The sequence below is a fragment of the Pithys albifrons genome, chromosome 15 (genome assembly GCF_047495875.1).
Source record: "Pithys albifrons albifrons isolate INPA30051 chromosome 15, PitAlb_v1, whole genome shotgun sequence".
NCBI lineage: Eukaryota > Metazoa > Chordata > Aves > Passeriformes > Thamnophilidae > Pithys > Pithys albifrons.
Window position 1 is genome coordinate 11,996,237 of NC_092472.1, and position 24,500 is coordinate 12,020,736.

At 40.1% G+C, this 24,500-nt stretch overlaps 1 protein-coding gene across 12 annotated transcripts in view; it reads left to right on the forward strand.

The window, feature by feature from the left end:
• Nucleotides 1–24,500, forward strand: part of EBF1 (EBF transcription factor 1) — a 273,065-nt gene that overhangs the window by 154,709 nt on the left and 93,856 nt on the right. For all 12 annotated transcript variants that reach the window (XM_071570035.1, XM_071570031.1, XM_071570036.1 and 9 more), the window contains exon 7: nucleotides 16,594–16,675. In XM_071570035.1, the coding sequence (XP_071426136.1) occupies nucleotides 16,594–16,675 (82 nt within the window). The remainder of the gene's footprint in view (nucleotides 1–16,593; nucleotides 16,676–24,500) is intronic.

Consider the following 24,500-nt stretch of genomic DNA (forward strand, 5'->3'; position numbering starts at 1 on the left):
GCCCCACAAAATTTGTGACTCCAAGGCTTAAATATGGTAAATGAATGACAAGATAGTGAGAAGAAGGGTTAAAAAACCCCAAGTGATGTGGATGCCACACAGCTGAACTGCTCAAATAATTTGGTTTTGGTCAGGTATAGTGGTCTGAACTTCTGCTGGTCTATGTGTTGTCACAGAGCTGCTTGGAGGGAAGATTAGCACAATATAATTTCTGAGTTAGGTGCTAGAAATACAGTATTGGTCTTTGGGAAAACCCCCACACATTATATCAGACAATTGATAAATAAATTTCTTCAGCAAAACTGTTAAAATATTTAATATCTTGGGGGATTGACCTCGGACTGTATTCCAAAAGTTTCCTTCAGCACCAGGTAGCACCCAGTTGCATAGAGGGCTGGAGCACCAATGCTCAAGCCTTTCGATAGAATTTTACAATCTCTTTTAGTCTAAAGGTAGTGCCAAAAAAACCTGGCACGTGACCTAGAAAAACAAATTGGTAAGTGTGGTTGTTTCATTGATACTGCCTATACAGAATAATTTTCTTAGAGACATTTAAAGCCTATGAAATCCTACATCGTTTCCCCCTTTATATATCAGAAGTCTTTAAAAAATATCTAAGATTTTTTTATGCCAACAATACATGAGAGAATCCTGGATATGTGTGACACCTTTTAGAAAGTGTCTTTGTCTTTATCTATCCTTACAGTCAGTACCTGTGTGCTAGGGAAGTGTCATGATCCCTGTTTAAAGGATGGAAAAAGAAGACACAGAGAGATTTAAAGGTAGATTTATAAAGGTGTTTTGACTTCTAAAGATGCAGTAAAATGTGCAGTAGGACTTTCAAGAGGGCTTAATTGCATCTTTAGCAGCTTAAAAGTGACTGGGAGGCTTACAAAGTATATCAGAGACAGGAATCTAGGTCTTCTGTGTCCTGGTCTAGTACTTCAACCCTTGGGTGGCTCTTCCAGGGTGGATTGATTTGGGGAAAAAAGTGTGAATTTCTGCTTCACTGTTGTTCAGTATTGCTGCTTCAATGGACACAGAAGCATTGAGTTATTGTTGCTGGCAATAAGTGAAGAGCTTTCATTTATGAGCTTTCTCAAGATGATGTTTTGACATGCTGGTGGAGTTTCTTTATGATTTTTTTCATACTGGCAGACCTGCAGACATGATTCTTTCCCACATATCTTCCTTTGATACAGACTGTCATTTCCCAACAGGGGCAAAAATTGTCCCCAGAAAATTGAGGCATGGTGTGATTCTTGGGACTATCCTGTGCAGGGTGAAGAGCTGGACTTCAATGATCTTTATGGCTCTGTTCCATCTCAGAATATTTTGTTCTATGATTCAATCAGATCTATCACTCCCAGGTCAGCTTTGGGCTCATCACCAATGCATTCACATATCAGTTAAACTGTTCAAATTTTTCTGTGTGTTCCAGTATGTTTTGTTTCATAGGGAATGTGTTGCTGTAACAGGATACGTTGATGTAAAAGAGACCATAAGGGCAAAACTGGCATTACTGTCAGGAGAGCTTTGTTACAGAGCCAGAACTTTCAAACCGGTCCAAACCAGTCCAAACTGGTTCAAATCTGTCCAAACTGGTGCGAACCAGTTTAAACCCGTTCATACCGGTCCTGTGCTTTTGTAAGAGTCAGCTTCCCAAGGGTTGAGTTACTCAGCTTTCAGAGGTCCTTTTCCTTGTCTGTCTTCTTCCTCTGCTGCTGACAAACCAGTTGAGCTGTATAAAAGCTGCTTCCAGTGACAACTTTCCTCTTGGCCACAGTGTGCATTTGCAACACGCAGTTTTACTACTGCATATAGTACTTTAATGCAGCCGTATGTAGATCCAGATGTCTTTCATCAATCCTGAACCTGCTCCAGCTGTAACCAAAGTAACGAAAAAGACATCAACATTTGCCCTGGTCCTTTCTAGTGCTTGCAGTTTTTGCAGAAAAATAGGAAGAAGGATATTAAAAAGTACATGTATATCACATGCACATTTTTCTTTCTTGTACTTTGTTCCTCAAAGTTATTAAGTTACGCATTATTTATACTGTTTTAAAAAAATCAGTTTTACTCAAGAAGTAGTAAAGAAACTATTGGTGCCCTGCTAGTCATCTGCAGTTTAGCATCATATTTTGCAACACAACTCTACAGTGTTTCATTTCTGTTTCAAGTTGTAGTTGGCTATGGAAGCACTAAGAATGGAAATATTATGGGTGATCAGACTAATTGTAAGTCAGACCAAAGATTCGGCCCTACCTGTATGTAGTATTGCTGTAAATGATAGTATCTATTGACTTGGTTGGCTTAGACTAGTGCAAGTGAAATTGTAACATGATATATAAAGTATATGTGTTTTTTATAAACATGCTAAAGATTTTATATATATATATATAATGTATATATACATAATACTATGCGGTATCTAGTGTTCATATATATGCATGTCTGAATAGATATATATTGATAAAATACAATGACTGGACTGAAAAATATTCTGCATTAAAATGCATGAAATACACCTGTAACATGCAGGTGCACACTGTCTATGTTCTACTCCGTTTCCACAACCAGTGTGTGTGTACACATACGCACACACACGTGCCCACATGTAGCTCTGTCTTGCTGTGGTCCCCAGTGTGTAGTTTACAGTTTGGAGGGAAATCATCCTCCATCATTCGTCACTGCTGAGCTGCAGCAGACCAGGCCAGCACATCATTTGTTAACAGCGACAAAGCTGCACTCATAAACGCCGACATGTTACATTAATTTATAGGCACTGAGTGACTTATTAAATGTGACGTGTGAAATATAACAGGGCCCGGTATGGATGATTAGGTTTTGGGCTTTGAATTGTTGACAAGGCAGGGGTAATGAATTGCGGGACACAACTAGTATGTTTCCCCCTCATTAGTCAGTATTAGCTGCATTAATAGTAATAATTGGATATATTCATCATTTAAAATGTTTTAATAAATGTTTGGACAGCACCTGATCTAGGCTGTCAAATATTAGACTGGAAGGTTTGTGATGGGAAAAAAAATGATGCTGTTCCTTCTGCAGAGATTTATACAGCCTAAGGGATGCCATTTGCTAATGTCCTGTAAGAGGTAATGGGTGGAGATAGTTTGGAAAAGGACACTGCAACAAGAGAGAAAACAACCTTTCTTGCATTTCAGGAAGACATTTCCATTTTGTTCTAAAGACTTCTTGGTCCTGAGCTCAGCTCTCCAAGGCAGGGTCTAAATTGGTTATTTCTGGTCAGATGCCAACCTCAGATGAGAACTTCACAAAAGGTGTGCGTGTTGCCATCTGAATTTCTGTTTCGCTCTTTCTCAGTTGCAGACTGAAATTTGCCCAGAGCTCGGGAACTTTCCAATTTGGGGTTTTGGCTTGGAGTCATCATTACTTTGAACTATTAACATATTTAAAATTCCTGAAAATTTTCTGCCTGGGCATCTTAAAAACATGATTCTCTGTAGGATGAAGGCAAGGCATTTCTGTGGATGTTCTGCCAGCTCCACCTCCATTCTTGGTTGCTGTATCTCAAATGCAGTATTGCCTACAAGTTAATACAAAGATTCCTCTGATAAATAAAAAGAAAATATTCCTTCCTCCCCCCCCCCCCCCCCATTATTTTGTGATCTTTAGAAGTGGAATTTAAAGAATAACCTAAAACCATTACTAGGCAATACAGACTTTATTTGTCTTTTGCTTTAAAAGTGACTTTTAAATGAACATTCTAAATGACTGAATGGAGATCAAGAAGACCATGTCCAGTTGCAAAAAAAGAACATCAGTTCCAAACTTGTGAGACATCCCTTTGCTGTAACCCTTTATGTATTGAAACCTATTTTTAAAAAGCAACCTTCAGGATATATAAAAGCAACAGCACATGAAGTTATTGGCACTGCATGACTAGACTGACAATTTTTTATTTTAAAAGAAGAGTCCTCTAAGGAAAAGCTTCACTAGTGTGGGAAGCAGTGTTTGGTGACTCAGTAGGAGGTTTACTTCCCTTTCAGATGCTGCTGAAGAGGTGTCACACTAGGGAGTGCTGCATTGCTGGAGGTGCTGTCTTTCAGGAGAGACACAAAGTCAAGTGTCCGACCACATCTAGTTGTAACAAGTCCCAAGACACTTACAGCAAGGATGAAAGTTTTATCCTCAGTGTCCTTGCTAGTTCCATGTAGCTGCTTGTACTGAGCATTGGGAATAGTTAAGATGAAGGGATCTTCATGCTCTCCTAAATACACTGAGCTAAACCTCTTTATATCCATGAACTTTGTGCAAAAAGTTGGTGGAAGACTCAGAAGGTGCCAGGACTAAACCTGGCTGTAGACAGGCAACAAAGCAGCTTCAGGATGGCAGAAAAGCTTCACTGCAGGGACAAGAACAGTGCAATTGGTTTACACTTGCTGCAGTTACTCTGCACAGTGCAAGAAATCTTTGCAGGTAGAAATGTGGTCATTCCGTTGTAATCAGAATGATTTGTACTTCCCAACGTGGAGTAATGTTATTTCATTTAATAGACACCAAAGTCACACAGAGCTTGTAGGTGATAATGTCTATTTAACTGTATTTCCCCCTTGATTTTGAATCAAACTCTAAGCATTGCATTGTCAGGGTTATATGTTAGTTGGTGGTTATTGTTGCCAAGTAGATCTGAGGATATTTTAGCATGTTGTCTAACAAGGATCTGCTCATAAGTTTGTCATTGGCACTGCACAGTATTTTTTCAGACTCCCTATTTATTTTTATTTGGAGATTAAGCAGGGATTTAAAACTTAGAATCATAGAATCATTAAGGTTGGAGTCATATTGACCAACCTGCAGTCATGTGGGACCTCCCTGGTTAGCAAGGAAGCAAAATAAATGATGGGTTGAATGGCTTGGCAAGGTCTTCCACCAGTTTCCTCAATTCCCTAACTTGATATTGTATGTTCAGCAAATGAGGTTCATCGAGCCTTTCAACACATGGCTATGGGTTTATTTTCTGTACTAGTTAACTCTAGGCCAGCAATCTCAACTCACTAGAAAAGATGAAAATTCATGTATTCTCTGGGTTTATATTATTATCTCTGAGATCAGACCCTGATCTTGTCATCGCATTGTTTAGCCAGTCAACTGAAAGTCTTTCCGCCTTTTAATTAGTGAAATGCCTGTATTATAGAAATGGAAACATGTTTCAACATTTAAGTTAACTATTATGCAATTATGTCTTTAGTGGAACTTTATCAGAGCTGCAGACTTGAGTGAAAGGAGAATAATCAATATTCAGTACTCATGTTGACTTCTTGATGAGTTTAAGCTTCTGTCTGGTTAAAAAGATTTGGGGTGAAATTTGTTAGTTATTTTTCCATTACTGAGGAATTTTTTTTCCAGGGACATGATAAAGAAGGGGCAGAAGTAGAGTTTTTTGCTGATGTTCTTTACTCTTTGCCAGTTGCCAGCACATGCTCTCAAAAGAAGAACAATAGAACATAAAAGAGAACTAAAGAGTAAAAGGTTGTTAAGTTGCAAGTACTTCCTAGTTCATTGAATTGTAACTTTCATTGGTAAGATGTAGATGAAAAACAACTTTATCTTTCAACCCTGACTGCTTGGCAAGGTTCCTTAACTGCTCATTGTTGTAAACCTTTTTTCTATTGCTGATGCTGTCCTCTGCAGTGATGCAGAAGAGTAATAATTCTGCAGTGCTTATATAGTACTTTGTAGACCCTCATGCTCTGTGTTTTGTGGGTGTAAGCCCTTCAGATCACAGGTATCATCTCTTCTTTCACACAGAAAGGCATCTGGGTGACACAGTGAGACATGCAGAAATACTGGAGAGATTCCAAGTCTTGACTGTGTTTTAACACCCATGGAAGATGTCCACAGCTGTTCCCTCTTTCCCTGTGTAGGGTATCTAAAGCTGTGCCTCTGTCCTTACATTGTCTTTGGTCTGTTGAACTCTGTGTTAAATATCCTTTTTCTCATAATTCCAGCCAACAAAGTACACAGTAACATGAATATAATTTATTTTATTACAGGCAAATCGTGTTTTTACATTGTTCTATTTCTAGCTTGTCACCAGCATTCTGATCTGAATTCTACTGTCACCAGCATTCTGATCTGAATTCCACTCCAGTTTTGGGGTTTTGTCCTTCAGTTTGGGTACCCTCTCAAGGGCAGATAAAATATTCTTGTTAGCTGGATCACCTTTCCTGACTGGTGCAAGAGATAACTTTGTAGCTACAGGCTACAATGCCTTTTCCACATCTCTCTGACACAGAAGAGGGCATCAGCAAAAGTCTTTTTCCTACATATTCAAGGCTCATTGCTGTAAGTAAAGCTCTGAAGTATTTAATCCAAAACTTGTGATATAAGTAGATATGATTGGATTCTACATGTCTGCTGCAGAGGTCATTACTTCTACGGTTAATTAAGCTCCTTCAATGTCATGTTAAAGGTAGCAGACATATGCAATATTTATTGATGACATCTCCAGCATTGCATATGGTGTGATCCTCTTCACCAGCACATCAGAAACTCTCTTTCCCCTTTCCTCTTTCAGTCTTTCCCCTCCTGTGATGAATCCCAATGAATTTTACTGTGTCTGGGTTGCTTTTCCATACACACACACAAAAATCTGCAGCGTTTTGTGCCTGAAGCCAGTTCAGGATCCCCTGCAAATACCCTGGAAAATCATCTCTGTTGAACCACCATGTGCACAACTCAAAGTGCCTCCGCCTTTCCACAGAACAACCTTCTGCTTCCTTCCAGCACTCAAAATAGCCCCTATACTCCGGATCCAGTGCTCATTGCCAGAGCTCCCTGCTGCAAAGGAAACGAAGGCTTTATTCTCTTAAATATCATGAAACAATGGGAACCCCTGGATGGAATGTCCAGCTTGTGGGCAGGAGCTGAAGGCAGCACTGGACTTTCTTCCATATTTTAGCACTCGATCTCTTCTAGTATAAATACAAATATGCATTTGCATTTCTTTTTTTCTGGGCAGCTAATAACAGATTCACTCTACTAGTTTATTTTAGAAGATTCCTTTTATTGTTTGTTTTTTTTTTTCCAAGACAACTGAGAAAGATTATTACAAAAAGTAAAATCACATCTCCCAGCAGCATCTCTGTCAGACTCTTCTTTGTCACTGACTCTGACTAGGTTCCCTGTTTAGTTTAGTTTATTTTTCAATTTATTAAAAGTTAGCTTTTAATAACTTTAAGTTATTGTGAATGCTTTTCTCTGCTGCATAAGGTCCTTTACTTGAAGGAAACACTTTATTTGAAGCCAACACTTAATTTGGTCTTTGAAGCCTCAATTGTCTTAGGAGGGGATGCCATCAGTCTTTCATCATATTGACACTTCCCAAATACTTCTCTGTAATCACCAAGATGGGTCAGGTGAGGCACGTTCCTTAGTGATGCAAAAACTGAGACTGGGTTGTCATTCCAGCAGTAAATCCCACCATCTTGCAATGTGTGTCTTGTTGGCGATAATCCCGAGGCACTGGAGCAGCTATGGCCGAGAGCCCCTGAGTTTGCCCAGAGTCAGCATCTTGTGGTCACACTTTTGTACGTGTGCAAAGTTTCTGTTGCATTTCTCTGGGACTGGAAACTCCTTGAATGGTGTATTTAAGGTTTTTTTCAGACAGGAATTAGCTCAATAATCACTTTCTTTGTTTCTTACGTTTTTCTGAGTCATTATTGGTGCACACTACAGGTTATTGTAAATAAGAGGTCAAACAGCATCTCTCTTTGTTTTTTCTCACACTTCAGGCCATCAGTTCTACACATAAATCTGGTGAAAAATAATTTCCTATGTCTGTCTAAGCAGACCTCTTGGCTTTTTTTAAGTATAAATCATCTCCTGCTTAAAAAAAAAAAATTTTTTGAGAACAAATCTGAGCAGGTTCTGAGCCAGGTCTCGGGAGGGAAAATTGTTGTAACATCATGTCCACACCTGGTGTAAGCATTCAGGGATGCATCTGTTCAGGTGGGGTTTGAGTAGCATTTCATCTCTGCTTGTGCAGAAACATTTCTCAGTGCTTTAGAGGCTCAGACTCTGGCCAGAGGGTATAATGCATGCATCCTTTAAATAGCCTCAGCCTCTGGGTTTTGCAGATTTGGGCGATTGCACTGGTGTGTCAATGTTATTGAAGGGTATTATTGGTGTCAGGTTGTTTGAGGAATCATTCATTATTGTATTTGTCAGCATATTGCACTCAGTTTTACATGCAGGTGCTTTACATGTGCCTGATCCAGGGAAAGGCGGGAGATGTGTTTCCCACACATGAAACATTTACCATGTGAATCTTTCTAACCTTCCCAGGAAGCTGATGAAAGAGCTATGTCATCAGCACCCACAGCTCAAGGTGACACATTTTAGAGTCCTGTGCTTGCTGTGAGAAAAGCAGCTTCAGAAGGCTGGATTAGCACTGCTCTCCAACATCCCCTGACTTTGTTACCACTGCTGCTTTTTGGTGGCTGTGCTAAAGTTACAGAAGTTTACCTTGAGGTAGAAGGCAACCAAATACTGATATCATGTTGCAATAACAGTAATGCTGTTATCTGTCATCACTTACACTGAACAGAGGTTCTTTTAGGAAAAGTATGACTTTAGCAGGTCTGCTAATTCAGTGGCATTGTGTGAACTATGACAGACCACAGAGCTGGTTATAGTTTTTGCCAGTGACTGAAGTCTAATGTCTTCAGTAAAAATTAAAAATAATTAACCCACTTTTATACTCTGGTATTTGAGGGCTGGAACAGAAGCGAAATGGGGAAAGAGTGAAGGTAAAACTTGTTAAACTGAAACAAACTGATCAAATATTGGGGGGGGGTTTGCTAAATAATGATAAATTCTGTTGGTTATATAACTGTACTTACTTGATAATAAATACTTCAATGCTGGAATGTCTGTCACAATTTCAGCTAAAGCACTGGTTGGCCCGTCAGCTTGTAAGGAACTGTCTGTGACTTGAAGTGTACAAGTAAAGACAGAGCTGGGAGGTTTCTGTGCTGTGAAAGCTGCCAGCTGAGCTTTGTATGGGGCTTGGGTGCTCCACTGCTGATCTCACTGCACTGTTTGTGTCAATGGAGTGTAAAGGATGTGTGTTCGTTCAGATATCTTGGATCCAGCTGCCATAAACCAAATACACTATGTATATTCTGCACATAGATGGTATAAACTCCTTTCAACCTTTTCTCTTTTTTTTGTGATAGGAAGGTAGCTGCAGTTCAAATTTAATAAAACTTTTAGGTAATGGAGCTGGGCACAAGTAAGAATATATAGGAAAATTCAGATTTGTACTACTTTAAGGAAAAAATACTAAAAAGTCAGACCTGGAGGCAAAATTAAATTACAGAAAACTAAGCACTCAAACCTGCCTTTGGACTATTCTTAATTCTGTTTTGTGATGCTGTTTTTTGGTGGTGTTATCTCTTGCTTTTCTTATTAAAAGTCCAGGAAAATAAACCAAAACAGTCTCACTGGGATTTTAACTCACTCATGGGAGAAAATGCCAAACACACTTCCCCAAACTAGTCTAAATTTCTCTGATGTATTATAAGTTGGTATCAGAGAGCTGGAGAAGTCCACAAGATGCAAGATGAAAAATTGATATGCTGTGCTTCATAGTGCAGAACACAGAGACTTGAGGAAAAGTGACTGGGAACACTTGCTGAAGCGAGCAATGAGTAATTAAAGGCTGGTTTGGGCAGTCCTGCCTCCTGATTTGGTGATTATGTGGGTGCCTCCTCAACTATTTGCTGTGCAGACCTGAATATTTACTGTATTGATAACAGCAAACCCTGGCGGTGCTGGAGCTCCAGGAGCCAGGCAAGTTCACAGAAATAACGTAGACTATTCTGTTTCTGTTATTATGGCACTGCCTGAAGAATCTCTGTCAACAGACTCCAGCTGCTTGAGGATTATTCTCTGTGTCATTTTGCCTTTTTCGGACCTCTTCTGCAGTTCATGAGGAAGCTATATATTTTCTAGTAAAACAAATAATTTTCCAAGCTTTTAGTTTAGGCTTTGTATGTGTGTGTGTGTTTGTTTATTTGTTTGTTTTGGAAACCAGTGAGTTGCTTCACATCCCATAAATGCAAAATGTATGTCTGATTTTTCTTTCATTTTAAATCAGTGAGAACTCTGAATCCACAGAGGGCAGATTTAGGATTTTTTTTTCTTAATTAGGATGTTTGACAACTCAAGAGGTTATGTTTAGAAGAGAGTTAGATGGCTGTATCTGGTGTTTAATTTCTCTTCTGCAGAATAAATTTCCTGTTGTAAAAATGCCACAAAAGGTAGCTACTGCTGTTTATTGACTAAAGAGCCAAGTAAAATCCAGCTGTGAACATGTGGGTAATAGGAGATTTTCCCCATGCCTGTATTTGATTTCCATGTGCAGCCTCATGTTGGTAAATATCAGCCTCAATTATTCTTTCGTGAATAGGGTACCTGACATAATCAGTGAGTTGTATATGAAAAGGTCTACAGGGAAAAAAACCACCTAAAATCCAACAAAACCCCACCCCAAAACAGAAGACTGCAACAATAGACTTTTTAGTAATGTGAATCTTCATAACTTAAATACTAAGAAATTTCCTCCCTCCTTTTTCTGCACCTATTAGTAGAGCTGGGTTAAGTTCAGGTTTTCTGTAGTGTAGGAAATTCCATTATTTTGTCAGTTTTTCTTGTCAAAGTGGAATAAAAAAGTGCTTCTTCAAGTAAAATTTTAAAATGTTGGAAAAAAATATTATTCAAGAAAGAATACATGTTTTATTTTAGCTTTTTTTTTAAAGAAAAGGTTTGTAATTTTCTATTGTAAGATAAGAGTTTTGATTAGAAGAGTCATCTTGAAAGGGGAAATCCCCCCAAACTTTATCCTTCTGAAATTTTTACAAGGACATTTCATAGAATCATAGAATGTTTTGGGTTGGAAGGAGTCTTAAAGATCATCTTGTTTCAACACCCTGGCATGAGCAGGAATGCATTCCACTGTCCCAGGTCACTCTAAGCCCTGTCCAACCTGGCCTTGGACACTTCCAGGGATGGGGCAGCCACAGCATCTCGGGGCAACCTGTGCCAGGGCCTCACCACCCTCACAGGGAAGATTTTTTTCCTAATACCTAATCACAACCTACTCTTTCTGCCTTTTGAGTATTTACTTTTCCAAGTAAAACTGCATTAAGCAGCACATTTTCTCTATATTTTTTATTAGTGACAAATTACTAACTAGTTCTATTTACTGGGAGGTGCAGGAGAAGTTACTGATTGAGAACAAGAGAAGTGTTTGGAACTTCTTGATATGTCCAGTTTTCAGCATAGCTAAAATACCAATCAGATGTTGTTTTAGACAGTTGTATCACAGGCTGACAGCAGAGCTGGGTCTGTGAGGTGCTGAAGTATTGAGTGGTACCTTTGTCTCCATCAGTACTGCTTGTGTATTTAAATTTATGCACATATTTAGTACTCTGCTGAATTGGTGTGCCATACAGAATGGGCATGCAATCCTTTTATCTGATGGAAAGTTGCTAATTATTGCTGTGGCCCATGTATTTTGGTCTTACTGGCTTTACAAACTCACATATACTTACTGCTGTGTTTCATCCAAGAGTCTAAAGTTGCCCTTTTTCTCTCAAATGTGTTTATATCTCAGAATAGGTGTGTTTTGTCAATTTTGTTTGCCCTAGCCAGGTTTAAGTTATATAACTAGCACTCACTCTCTGGATAGCCCCTGGTCTGGCTGACCTTGGCAGCATGACAGCTGTCGTATTTTCACATGGAGGAACTGTTCATGAACAACTTCTCCAATGTATTGGGAACAAACAAGCTTTTCTTCGGCATCAGGAATGCAGCAGGTCTTCTTTCCAACTATTTTTTCTCCTTCCACAGACATATTTATTGTGGCAATGGCAAGAAAATCCTACTGCTAAACCTTCATGTTTGAGTTCCTTTAAATTTAGGGGAGTGACAGAAGAGCAAACGTAGATCATGCCAGAGCTTGCTTTCTTTAATTTAACTCTTCAGTTATTTTTAATAAACATGGGTATTAATTTGTAGTGGCAAGAAAAGTGGGAGGGAAAAAATCCTTTTACATCTTCATTGCTAGGATTTCCATTTTTGCTGTATATTTAAAATCCCTGGGGTAGTTAGCAGTGGCAAAGAGTGGGATGCTGCTGGGGAGGATATTGCACAAACCTAAACAGTTTGCGGCGTGATGGACAAGATGGCCAGCAGTGAGTGGCAGGGAGGATTTTTTGCAAGTGGAGTGACTTCCATCTGGTAGTGTGTTCATTGGATTCATCAGTGGAATGAGGGGAATCCAAGGATGGAAGGAGCAGGAGCAAGAAGGGAGCTGGTGTCGGGCGGGAAATTGCAGCACGGGAGAAGGCAGCTGTGGCAACCAGGGAAGGGTAGAATTACTCCCTAGCAGAGAGGTAATGGGGAGAGCAGAGTCCTGCTGGCACCAAAATCTTTGGGGGAATGTATCAGTTTTTTTAGAAAAATAAAAAACTTCATCTCCAGTAAGGAATTTTATATTGAATTGTGAGAGGAGAGAACACTCCCAGAACAGCAATAAGCTGTTTGTTAGAGCTGGCAGAGAGAAGTTCATGTTACTTTGGGAAGTGATTCACACTGGGGCTTTGTGTTTACCTGAAGATTGCTACATTGGACCTTGCAGTTACTCAGAGATTTGTAGTAGCACAGTGCCATGGCATGGATTAACTGCTCAGCAACTTCACTCCTTGAGTAGTATTTGCAGCCTGCACTGAGCTACATCATAGTACACCTAAATATAATCTAAAATTAACTGGTTTTCCCCAAAACTTCACTCCTGTATTCTCCAACCATGTCTCTGTGGGATAAGGGGTGAAAGACAGAGTCATTTGGTTTAATACCAGTGTAAGACAGTAAATCCAAGTGCTTTCTTAAAGTTTGTGTGTTTCTGAACCTGAACTGACTCACATGGAGCTGGCTTGTGTTTCTTTGCTCCATATTCACAAATGCTCTTCACACCAGGGCTGTTCGTAGTCAGAAAACGAGACAGAAAATATGTTTTGATGGATTCATGCAAAAAAACCAAAACCAACCTTCAGTGGTAGCAAAAAGTATAATTGATGACAGAATCTTACGTGGCAGCAGAGCGGGTGTTCAGCAATGACATAAGTTTGTAGGGAGAGTTAAAAGTTGAAGATTTTATTGACACTCCTGTGTTTTGCACATTTTTCTCATCTTGGAAATGAATTTCAGACCCCAGTAGTTAGTATTAATGCTATATATCCTCTGTGGTTAGTATCAATGCTATAGAGCCCTGCCAAATGCAGAGAAAGTTTGAATTGAAAAAAATAACCTCCTGTGAAGAAGTTAGATGCAAACAAACTGAAGGTTTATGCTTACAAAGATCTCAGCTCTGTTGGCACCTCTCCTGGACCAGTCCTGTCAATCTAAATCTGAAATATTTGCAGAGTAAAGTGTTGTTAATGAGCAAGCCTGGCGGGATCCGACTTGAAGTGATGAAGGCACCTGAACAAGTGGTTTAAAGCAGGAACCAAGAGACTGGTCTGAACCCCATGAATCAAAATGCTCTGCTCTACCTTTGTCTTAATCTGTTCTCATCCACCTTCCTGCCAAAGTGGGGGGAGACTGTCAGCTCGTGTGTGCTGTGCCAGCTCGGGAGCTGCTCAGCTCCTGCCTGAATGAGTGTGGGATGCTTTTGTGTAGCCAGAGGGACTCCAGCTCTAGTGTGTTCCAAAACAAAGTGCAGCCTATAGTTTGTTTTGTCTTTCAGTGGAATTAAAATACAGGCTTGGCAGAATGTGTTCTGTTAACTGGTGACTTTTTGCTTAAAATGCCGTGAGTGAGCTTGGCTGTGTAAGCTTGGGGTTGCTCTGAAAACAGTTATTTTTTCAAGTTAGTTTTTTTCTGGAGTTGGTTTAATTCAAAGGAAGTTTTGTTTGCTTGCTTGCTTGCCTGAGGTTTTTTGGTAGGTTTAAACAGATGAGCTTCATTTCTTTTGCAGTTTATTTTGGTGAAACTTCTGTAACCTTTGGGGAATATAGCACAGTGCAAATAGCGTTAGACTTTGAAACTTTGGGTTAGAGTTCTGCAGACCCCAAGCCCCAAATCTTGTATTTCAGAATGATTTTCCAAGCCTTCGAGTTGGCATGAGCTCAGACTTTGTGAGGGGAGGGAAGACCTAGTGTTTTTCCAGAGAGCTTCACAAAGAGCTTTCCATTTTTTGGGAGAGCTCTTGAATTAACCCGCCAATCCTCATTACCTATGACTTGTGTGCTATGCAAAGCCAAATCATGAAGGTGCTTCCCACATTTGCGTGGCTGACGCTGTCTTTCAGCACAGATATTTTTAACTGTTGCATGTTCCAGCTCCCCTCAGAGCCAAGATGTTGCTCCAGGGCTTTGGTAGACAGAGGGACAGCTTCTGGGCTTGGCTCTCAGCAAAGCTGCCAAAATCCCCTGGCAAAACCAGGGCAGCACCCGCTTCTCCCCAAAGAGTGAGTGGCTCTGAGAGGTTTTGCCACATAAGGGCCTATTCGAGGCCATAGGCACCAGCTGACAGGGATGTCTTTGCCTCCCAACAGATGGCCAGGCTTTTTATTTCAGTGAGCAATCTCACATGGAGGGGTGGTCTCCAGATCCTGCCAGCGTTTCACAAGACAGGGCCAGCTTAGGGCAAGAGAGATCTGATGTCCATGCCCTTCATAGCTTGTGAGCTAAATGACGAGCTGTTGACAGGAAAGCCATCATCTGAAGTGTAAGATCCTGAACTCTCCCCGCTTTTCATTTTTCTTTGATGGAATTAATGCCCTATTTGCTTGTCTCTCAAAATCCATTCTGGCATGAGTACAAACCCTCGCCTGGTGGCAAGCAGTTGTCTGGATTTGAGATGCCAAGATTTGTGCTGACAGCTCCTTCTACACAATCTGAGTCAGGCTGTCACAGCTGGCCATTAGGGGCTTAAGAAGACACATAGATGTGCAACAAATAGCACCACCTTTCCATTATTGAATATCAGGACCTGCTTGATGAGAAAACGCAATGACTTACACTGCTCTTTATTTTAGTATAAACAAACACTGTCTCCAAACCCCTGTTGAAGTTCGGTGGCTGTTTATTTTGTGTTGATTGCTTGCTCTTATTTAGGAACTCAGGTCTAGAAGGGACTTCCTGGGTCAGGAGATCCAGTCCTTGATAATCCCAAGCATCACATTTTATAATCCTTGTCAATTACCTTACATTTCTTTAATGAAAACAGTCCCTTGTTGTTTCAATTTGTCCTTGTAGCCATTTGTCTAGTATGATTTTCTTGATGTGGAGGAGTGAGCACCAAAACTTGCCTTGTTGAGGGGCAGCATCACAACTAGAGCAGGGCAAAGAATGCTGTTCATCAAAAAGGGATTTTCTGAAGCTGTTTACCTTGCAGCATTGCCTTTCTTGGTGGCAGTCTGTGCAATTTCTGCTGACCTAGTGTTCAATTTGGGTGCTAAAGCAGAGGTGCTTTCAGATTTAAAGTAAAATAGGATCAAACTGCTCCCCACCCCACTCCTGTATATGGGAAAAAGGCAGATTAACTACTGCTTAGTCACTGGTAGGTATTGCACATGTAATGCTGCCCTGTCTGGTTACAGTGGGTTTTAAACTTGCTGCAGGATTAAACTTTGCATGGTTGAGTTTTAGTAGACCTTAGTCTGTAGTTTATTTTGGACAAAAGGCTGATAAACTTTGGCTTTCAGGGAGGAAGCCTGGAATCTGAGACCCACTATTATTCATTGACTTGTCTTTGTGAGTTTACAGTCCACTCATGCATAACACTGAAGGAAATATTTTCAGTGAAGTGTTTGCTTCTTTACTTTGGCTTTGTAAAATGCAATGTCTTTTCTTAGAGATATATGTCAGGGTCATATAGCTACTTAAGTGAACTGTGTATGATCAGGAAACAAACTGCATTAAAATATTTCATTTTTGCATGAAGTCAGACTTTTAACCAAGACTTCCCCCTTCTCCGCTCAGGGGTTTGGGCTCCCACTAGCCACTGTTAAGCATTAATTTTATGCACAAACAGGGTTTAATCAGGGAAAGGAGATTCCAACTGTATGGCACATTTGCTTGACTTGTCAATGCTCACATGACAGCAAACTTGTAAAACAAAACCCCATTTATACAGAAGGGAATTTTCATATCTGATGTTTTTCTATCCTCTTTTTGCTGTACTGAAATACATATCTCTTCCTTACACTGGATGGCACAGTGAGCCAGGCCATTCAGCATGGTAGAGGGAGTGGCTCTGCAAACTTTAATGGCTCTGACACAATAGATCTATGGAATTATTGCTTAATAACCAATAATTATTAATAATAAATAATAAATGCTTAGGGTGTGCTTACATATTTTGCTAGATTGAGGCTCATGCAAGCTCTGCTCCCTCTTTGGATGGTCAGTGGGGTGATTTGCCTGAGTTGGGAATACTAATGTAAATAAGTCTTTGTTGGACCAAATGTGCAGATGTCCTATAGTAATACTACACACTGTTTATAAGACATTAATGTCCATTTCTCTTTATCCACAGGTTCTTCTTGAAATTTTTCCTCAAATGTAACCAAAATTGCCTAAAAAATGCAGGAAACCCCCGAGACATGCGTCGATTCCAGGTCAGTCGGACACGCTTCCTCCTTTAAAAGTCAGCAGCTGTTAAGGACAGAAGTACTTTGACCCAAACTAACCTAGTAATTAATTGGAATATGCTAAAAACATAAGGTCACAAAATATTGCCTGAGGACTTCTTGTCACAGCAGAACTGGCAGGAAGTATTTGGGTTTTCTTGCTCTGGACAAGAGAACTCTTGAAGATAATGTCATCTCCACCGGAAGGGAAAGCATGATTAGGAAAAATCAAAATGACCTCACTGTTCTTTTTGGTTATGGGGCTCTGAGATACTCCTTTCTGCTTGGAGAACTATTTCCCTTCATGTAAACACTAAGTGAGCACCATGTTTATTGGAAAGGGGAGAGAAGGGTGTAAGAACAATTAATAAAATCAGGCTCATGACTACATTTCAGCAGTTACTCTTCAGCAGTGGTAAAGACTCATAAATGTGTGTCAGTGGGATGAAGGTCCATCCCTGTAGTCACCAGTGGGAAAAAAATGCCACTGGGTGTGTCTTTCTTGGGATGTTTTGGGCTGATATTTCCCCACTGCTGCAGCATGTGGCAGTGAGGTTTGGGATCTGTATTATCAACACAACTTCAGAAGGCCAAGGACATTTCTTTATGCTACACCTATGTCCATGGGTACTTTTGGGATCAATAACATCACTGTCCCTTGGGAAGATAGTCTGTAGATACTGCTGACAGCAGCGTGGAGTGGTGGCAATACTGGGCAAGAGCTGCTCCAACCTTTTCATTGAAGACATGGTCCTTTAACTGTGACAGTAATGCTTTACCTGAGTATGTGCTGAATAAAAATATGGGGTACACAGTCAAAGGACCTTCTCTTTTGGTGGGAGGAGTGTATACAGCCCAGGGAGAAAACATGGAAGAGTCTGTCAGTGGGGTTTTGCCTTAGGTTACTGAGGAAGAAACAAGAGATTTGTTCCATAGACCCAGATGGGTCTCTAGAGGATGAAAACTCCAAAATACATTTGCTTTTGTAGTGACTCAGGACCCTGTTTGCTTCTTTTCCAGCACTGTCACACTTCAATGAAAGCATTAAATGTTATGTAAATTACAATATTATTTATGTGTGAAACGTCTTTTGTTGAACTGCTTAATTGCAGCAATGCTGGAAGGCAGAAAGGTGCTATTTGTCCCTGAGCATAGAAGTGCAGAAATGAGATGTGGCCACAGGGATTAAATTAATCAGTATAAAAGCTAGCATTACATGGCAGAGCCCTCAGCTTCTCACCCCACACTCCTCCCTCCCTCCCATTTCTCCTGGATTCAAGAGAGCATTATCACTAAGAGAGAAGGTGGAAAAAGGACTCTCAGCAGAACAGGGATTTAGTCCAAGCAGTCACCCCTGGGGCCTGTCTGAGCTTGCTTCACAACATGTACACTCTGCTGGGTTTGTGCTCGTCCAGGCTCGAGGCTGATTTTCATATGGTAATGCCTTTGCGTGTTCTCTCAGAACAGCAATCAGGAGCCTGTGTCGGTGGGTAGGTAGGACATAGGAAAGGTTGTTGATCTCTTGACTTGTAAAGACATTCTGTCATACAAACACAGCTTCACAGCAGTTGAGCTTTCCATGTGTAAACAGAGACTGCTTAATTACACAGGTCATGTCAATTAGCGTGACCTTAGCATTTTCAAGAAATTAATCACTTTCAGCCAAGAGAACCACTCCTACTATAATACAGGGTGGTATTGAAGCTCACAGCATTCTGTTCAGTGCCCAGGCTTATTGTTTTACAATAGCTGCTTTTGTTTCTTTCCTTTTTGTTTTTTTCTCTTCTTTTTTTTTTTTTGTAATTTTGAACTTGTTGCTCTTTTAGCAATAGACTTCTTAAAAGAAAACTGCTGGGCTTTGCAGAGTACAGGCTTCATTTATCATTTCTTAGGGTAAAAAGGACTGAGCTTAGTATCTCAATGATTCGATGCCTCTAGATTTTTTTGAGGCAATATTGTGTAGGAAAAAAGTGAAATCCAGGGCCCTGTGAAGTCAGTGGGGAGTTTGCTATCAGCTACCTTTGAAATGTTGCTAGTGACTTACAAGATCTCTAATCGTGATGTCAAATTTCTGGTTCAAAACCATAAGGATAAGGTATTTCCAGATACTTTTTAAATAGTAGCATACTCAGTTTACACAAAAACCCAAAGACTTTGTTTTCCTTCATTCCCCTATCTGTGCTGGACTTTGAAGCTGCTCAGAGGTTTGTCCAACTTTTGGCCACAGTCCAACACACATTAGTCCCCAAAAGTTGCTAGAAGTTCTTGGAACACAGATTATGGTTTTGGTGGGAGAAGCAATGAAGGGTCAAGGACATGAGTCTTGCACTAAGAACCAGCCCTGCAGAAAATGTCCTTTCTGAGTCAATTTTAGGTTTGGGGTTTTTTTCTTTTCCTGCAGCAGGGAATTGTCTGATTATCATCTGATATAATAGATGCTAAGGAAGTACAGGGAGGAGTCAGAGTGTGTGTTGATTCAGGCAACCTGTGTGTGAAACTTCATTCAGATTCAGAAAAAAAAAAGGAATTAGGCAGTTTTATCCTGAACTTGGCATGCAAATGTAGGAGTGTGATAAGTCTAACATAAAAGCTGTTGTGGGCCTGGAAGGAAATAAATTTCTCTGCATGTCTGAGATGTCCAGGCATGTGACAACTGGAGCAGTGTGGAGTGCCAGCAAAACTGCGTGCTGGAGCAGTGCTGGCCCTGGCTGTGTTAGTTGTGTCTCTATTAGGAGAAGGAGACAGGGAGGAGAAGTCAAGTACTATGCAGGGACTCACATCGCTTAGTTGAGCGTTCAGCTGTGCTACAGACTCCCTGCTTGTCCTTGAGAAAATAATTTACTCTCTGTGTTTCATCAGCCCAATTGCACAAAACATTTGGTGTTATCAAGTATTATCACCTTTGTCCAACCTTGCCTTTTTATTCCAGAAACCCACAGAGCAGATGCTCAGTCTGGTTTTACATTCATCACAATGTCATCGTTCTTGGTGGGATGGGCTACAGTGCCCCAATTAGTGGTAATAATAATAATAATACTTTGAGTAGATGGTGTCATGGGTGAACTCTGCGCAAATTTTATTTTTCGGGACTAAAAACTCATTCATACAACCTAAACAGTTTTGCATGTTATTGTAATTAATGAAACCCAGGTGCCCTAGTTATCTTACTGTTCTTGTTTTAGCACAACTGCTTGCAAACTGACACATGTCAAGTTTTAATTTAGAGGAAACTTTTCAGGCTGTGTCACTGCATAAAACCCCAAACACTCACTTATTATGAAAAACCTTGAAAGTCACTTAGAAATTGCCATGCTGTTTGATTCTGTTACCACAGCCTCTTCCGCAGGCGAGGCTGCTCATTTGCCTCCATGGGATGCTGCCACTCATGTTTGAATTGAAGCCACTTGTGTCTTATTGCAAATTTGCATAAGAGACAGAGATGATGCTTCATGAATCCCAGATAATGGAATTTGGACATGCAAGGCTCCATCCCCAGAGAAGGGAAAGGGAAAAAAAAAAAAGACTGAAAAATAGCAGTGAGAGCTGTGGCCCAATTCAACAAGGTAATTAAGTGCCTGGCCTGTCCTTGAGCACGTGAGCAAAATTACTGAATGTATTGTACTTACGTGCTTTAAGTTTGGCACCTTTTTGAGTGTCTTGTTAAACTGAGTGATTTTTGGTTACCAGAATAAAGAATTCAACACATGGTAGGAAGATGTCACCAAGTAGTGATGAAAATAAAGATGTGCTCAAGCCATTTATAGCTCTCAGAAGAGTAGCAAACCACTGGAGTTACAGGTTTAACACTAGTGACACACTTCAAACCTGGAAATCATCTTAACCAGATTTTCTCAGCCTTTGCCACTGGATACTGGGGACATTGCAAAAATATCAGATCCTTCACCATACACTGGAGTAAATTGAAAGCACAAGGAACATGCTATGTCTTTATCAGCAAGCGAAGCTTAATGGGCTGTGGTTAAAAATGAGGAGTCGTGCAATGCTTAATTTTGATGTATTAGGTGAGGTACTATAACAAATAAACAGGCTGAGTGCTAAACGTGAATAAATAGCTTGATCTTCAGGATTCTGGTCTCTGAGTACTTTTTTTTTAAAAAAAATAAACTCCAAAGTATTCACAAACTGAACTATTTAATAGCAAGCAGAATAATTCACAGAGCCGGGATACGTTACTGCAGTTGATAATGCCAACTTCATTGAAGAAAGTTGTAAACCCATGTGTTTCTTTCATACCTCTGTCTCTCCTGGTGTTGATATAGGATTTAAATTCAAAATCTATGAAGGGCTAAAGCTCAAAATCATTTTCCATGTTTGCCTGTCCCAAATTAAAACTGTTTTGTTGACAAAATTTGGAAAGGTTTGAGATTTGGCAGGCCTGGTTGTCCCTCTGCTTACATTAATGTGTCAGCACCTCATTAATCATTTATTAAACTGTAGTGTGCCTTTCCCTCTTGCTACAGTCAGTGTTTTAGGATGCCTCAGTGCCCATTTCACATATACTTTGGCTCTCCCCTCCCTGTAATTTTATGATTCCTCCACAAATTAGTTTTAGCATGTGCTTTAACATGCACATATCCCAGTCATTTCAAAATCAAAATGAGGAGGTGTAGTATTTTTTTAGATTAAAAAATATGAGTAGAACTTGTAAGTATGTAAGTGCTCTGTAGCAATCTGAGTAACTGTGGCACATGATATTCAAGGTGCATTTTTATTCTGTTAATAATTAGAGGCATTAATATTTTGTTAGTGCAGTGTTTTTTCAGTGTTCCTTTATTAATGAGAATTTTCATTTAAAGAATTGAGCAGTAAATGTGTGCTGCCTCTTACAGGTGCACTATGAATAATCCCTTTTTTTTTTTTCAAACAGCCACATAAGTTTTTTTTCTACATTTCCTGAAACTGGAAACAGTTTCTCTTGGGGATTCCATTTATAGTTTCTTCTGCTAACGACACCAAAGAACCACACCAATGTGGTCTCTTTGTAGTAAATCAAACCCTCTGTTCAGGAGGGAGGTGGGAAGACACTGTTAAGTAATTCAAAATATGTAGCATCAACAACTTTGGAAACCTGAGGTTGGGAAAATTAAATGTAGATTTACTCACATAAAACTTCACTAGGATTGTTTCCTCAAGTTTTTCTCTAGAAATGTACATGTATAGCAGCAACTACTTAGATATAGGATTGTCACAGGTTTGAGAACTACCTTACTGTTACTGCTCTTGACCCATTATTTTTCTGGAATCCTATTTCTAGAAACGTTCAGAAGTTTCGGTTTGAGCACAGGATTGATCAGCTTCAGGGGGAAATCTGTGTATACCTATAGGATTTTAGAACAGAGGAAAATTTTTTATCTTGTAGCCATTGTTTTTAATTGTAATTGTGTTAATTTTCATATGCATCTAATCAGACTCATGGAAGATAAGAGCTGGCATAAATCATGGAGTGTGACAGGCAGTGCTAAGGCTTTGGCTCAAAATCCCAGTTGCAAAGAATTTACAATGGTTGCAAGTGCAAAACTAAGACTGCAAACCCAGAGCCACTTACTATAAGATCACATTTTATTGAAAATATCATAAACTTTATTCTATCCCTCAGGTATGCAATGGATAAATTACTTTTGAAATCCCTTTTGGAATTTTATATATAGGGCTTGTTTTTTTTTCCTTAGTTTGATTTCAGAAAAACTTAGCTGTGTGTTAGGTGCTTTCTTTTTCCCAAATTTCCATCTATAAGAGCTCTTGAATCATTTATTCTGTATTTTAATAACTTTCACCTAAAGCATGCACAAAAATCTAACCCTGGTATGCCATTCTGAGGGATGGGTTTAGGATTCTTTTGACGTAAACTATTCTCTTTTATATTCCTGTTTTTAAAGACTAAGACTTTGGGATGGGCTATGAGCAGTTCATCAGCTTTGCTTACTTTTTGAGTATTTTAATCAGGGTCTGGAAATAGATAGAAATTTTTTTTCTTTCACTTCCCTGCCCCCCCCCCCAGATCCAATTCAAGTGATGGAGTTGAATAGTTGTAAGCGATCCTTTAAGCGTCCCCATTTGACCAACTTTGAGAGGCAGCAGCTTCCTGAGAGAGTTGAAGCAATGTTTGCCAATCCTTGTAAAGCATTTCACCTCTTCAGAGGCTAAAGCCTCTCAAAACCAAGAACAATTAAAGCGAGAGCCTTTCAGGGCGACTGGGGAATTCAGCAAAATAAATCAGAAATCCTCTGCCGTGGCTCTGGAGGCTTGCCTCATTATAAGAGCAGATCTATTAGCCCCCTTGCCATTGTCTTTCATTTCTCAAGTGAGGTGATTCTAATTAAATTAATCTGCATGTCAATCTATCGGTGATCAATCAAAAGGGCTGAGGTCCCCCTTTGCGGCAGTGTGCTTGCGGCTGACAGGGGCTGATAATGGAGGAAGAAATAAACTGTCGAGCAAAGTTAATTAGTCAACATAATAGGTGGATTAAACAGGAGCTGCTGATTGCTGTTTCACATGTCGAAGCATGAGGTGGGAGCTGAAACTGCAATTAACAGACAATTATTATATTTGGTTGTAAGAGGTCGCATGAATAAACATATCTCTGTGGGTTTCAGTCTTTAATCCCTTTCCCTGTTTAATGTAAGGAGAAGTGTAGGTCATTTCTTCTTATTGTTTTAGTCAAAGTTCTCGAAGGCGACGCATGCTCTTGGCAAACTAGCAGCCAGCTGAAGGCCAAATCTTTGGCTGGGGTAAAACCCAGGGAATGGCATTGTTTGGAAAACATTGTAGGAGGGGTGGCTGAATGAGAGCCATGGAGGCTGCGAGACTGCTTGGTCGGGGTAGGATAGGAGGAGACCTGGTATGATGAGCTTGTAACTCTGCAAGGGACTTGCCCCATGATTCCCCTTGTTTCCTCGATGATGTCTCATGGCTCAGCTGCCCTCAGCCTGAACAGGGGTTTCCTTTAGGATGGTGTCTGCTGAGCCTCAGTGTTGAAAGGTCCCTTTGGACACCTTTGAGCCACTGGGTTTTCTACTCTGGACCCAACATTTACCTGTTTGCTGGGTTGGCTCCTCTCTGATCTTGGGCTGTTGTGGGGACCAGAAGTGCTGGATCCTGCCTCCCATGCAGTCCTGCTCTGTCTCCCTCACCTCAAACCAAATCCCAGGTGTTGACACTGAGATAAGTTGAGAAATACAAATAATTCCAACACTGGATGAATAGGGTTGTGTTCTCCAGATCAAGACCCCACTGTCCATGCATGTGTATGCAAACATACCTATACGTACTTCCTAAGATAGAGTCTGGGAGAAATTAGGACAAGTCCAACAACCTGTAGTGACCATACTGAGGGGAGAGCAGCAGGGAAGGGTGGGGGGCAAGGCACTCAGCAACTCTCATTGCAACTTCACAAAATACACTTTTGTTTTCTTTTATTCTCGTTTGCAGTGTCAACAGCTCTATGTACTTCAGCATGGAAACCGAAGGATAATTTAGGGTGAAACACAGCTGCCCTTGTATATAGGGGAAGAAATACTTAATAAAGATCCTCTTGTTAAAATGATGGTTAACAGTGTGCTGTCTGCCATGCAGCTACAAACTCTGCAATTTGACTTAAAATTGCATCAAAAGCTTTCAATGCCAAAGACCCACTCATCAATAGCGTCTCTTGTTAGATTTGTACAGCATAAGCACAAGTTATTATGCGAAATAGCTATGCAATTTTCTACAGCTCCCAGCTGTTATTTATTTAACTGAGTTTATTACACTGTGTGCTTTTTAAAAAACATACAGATATATCCAATTTTTC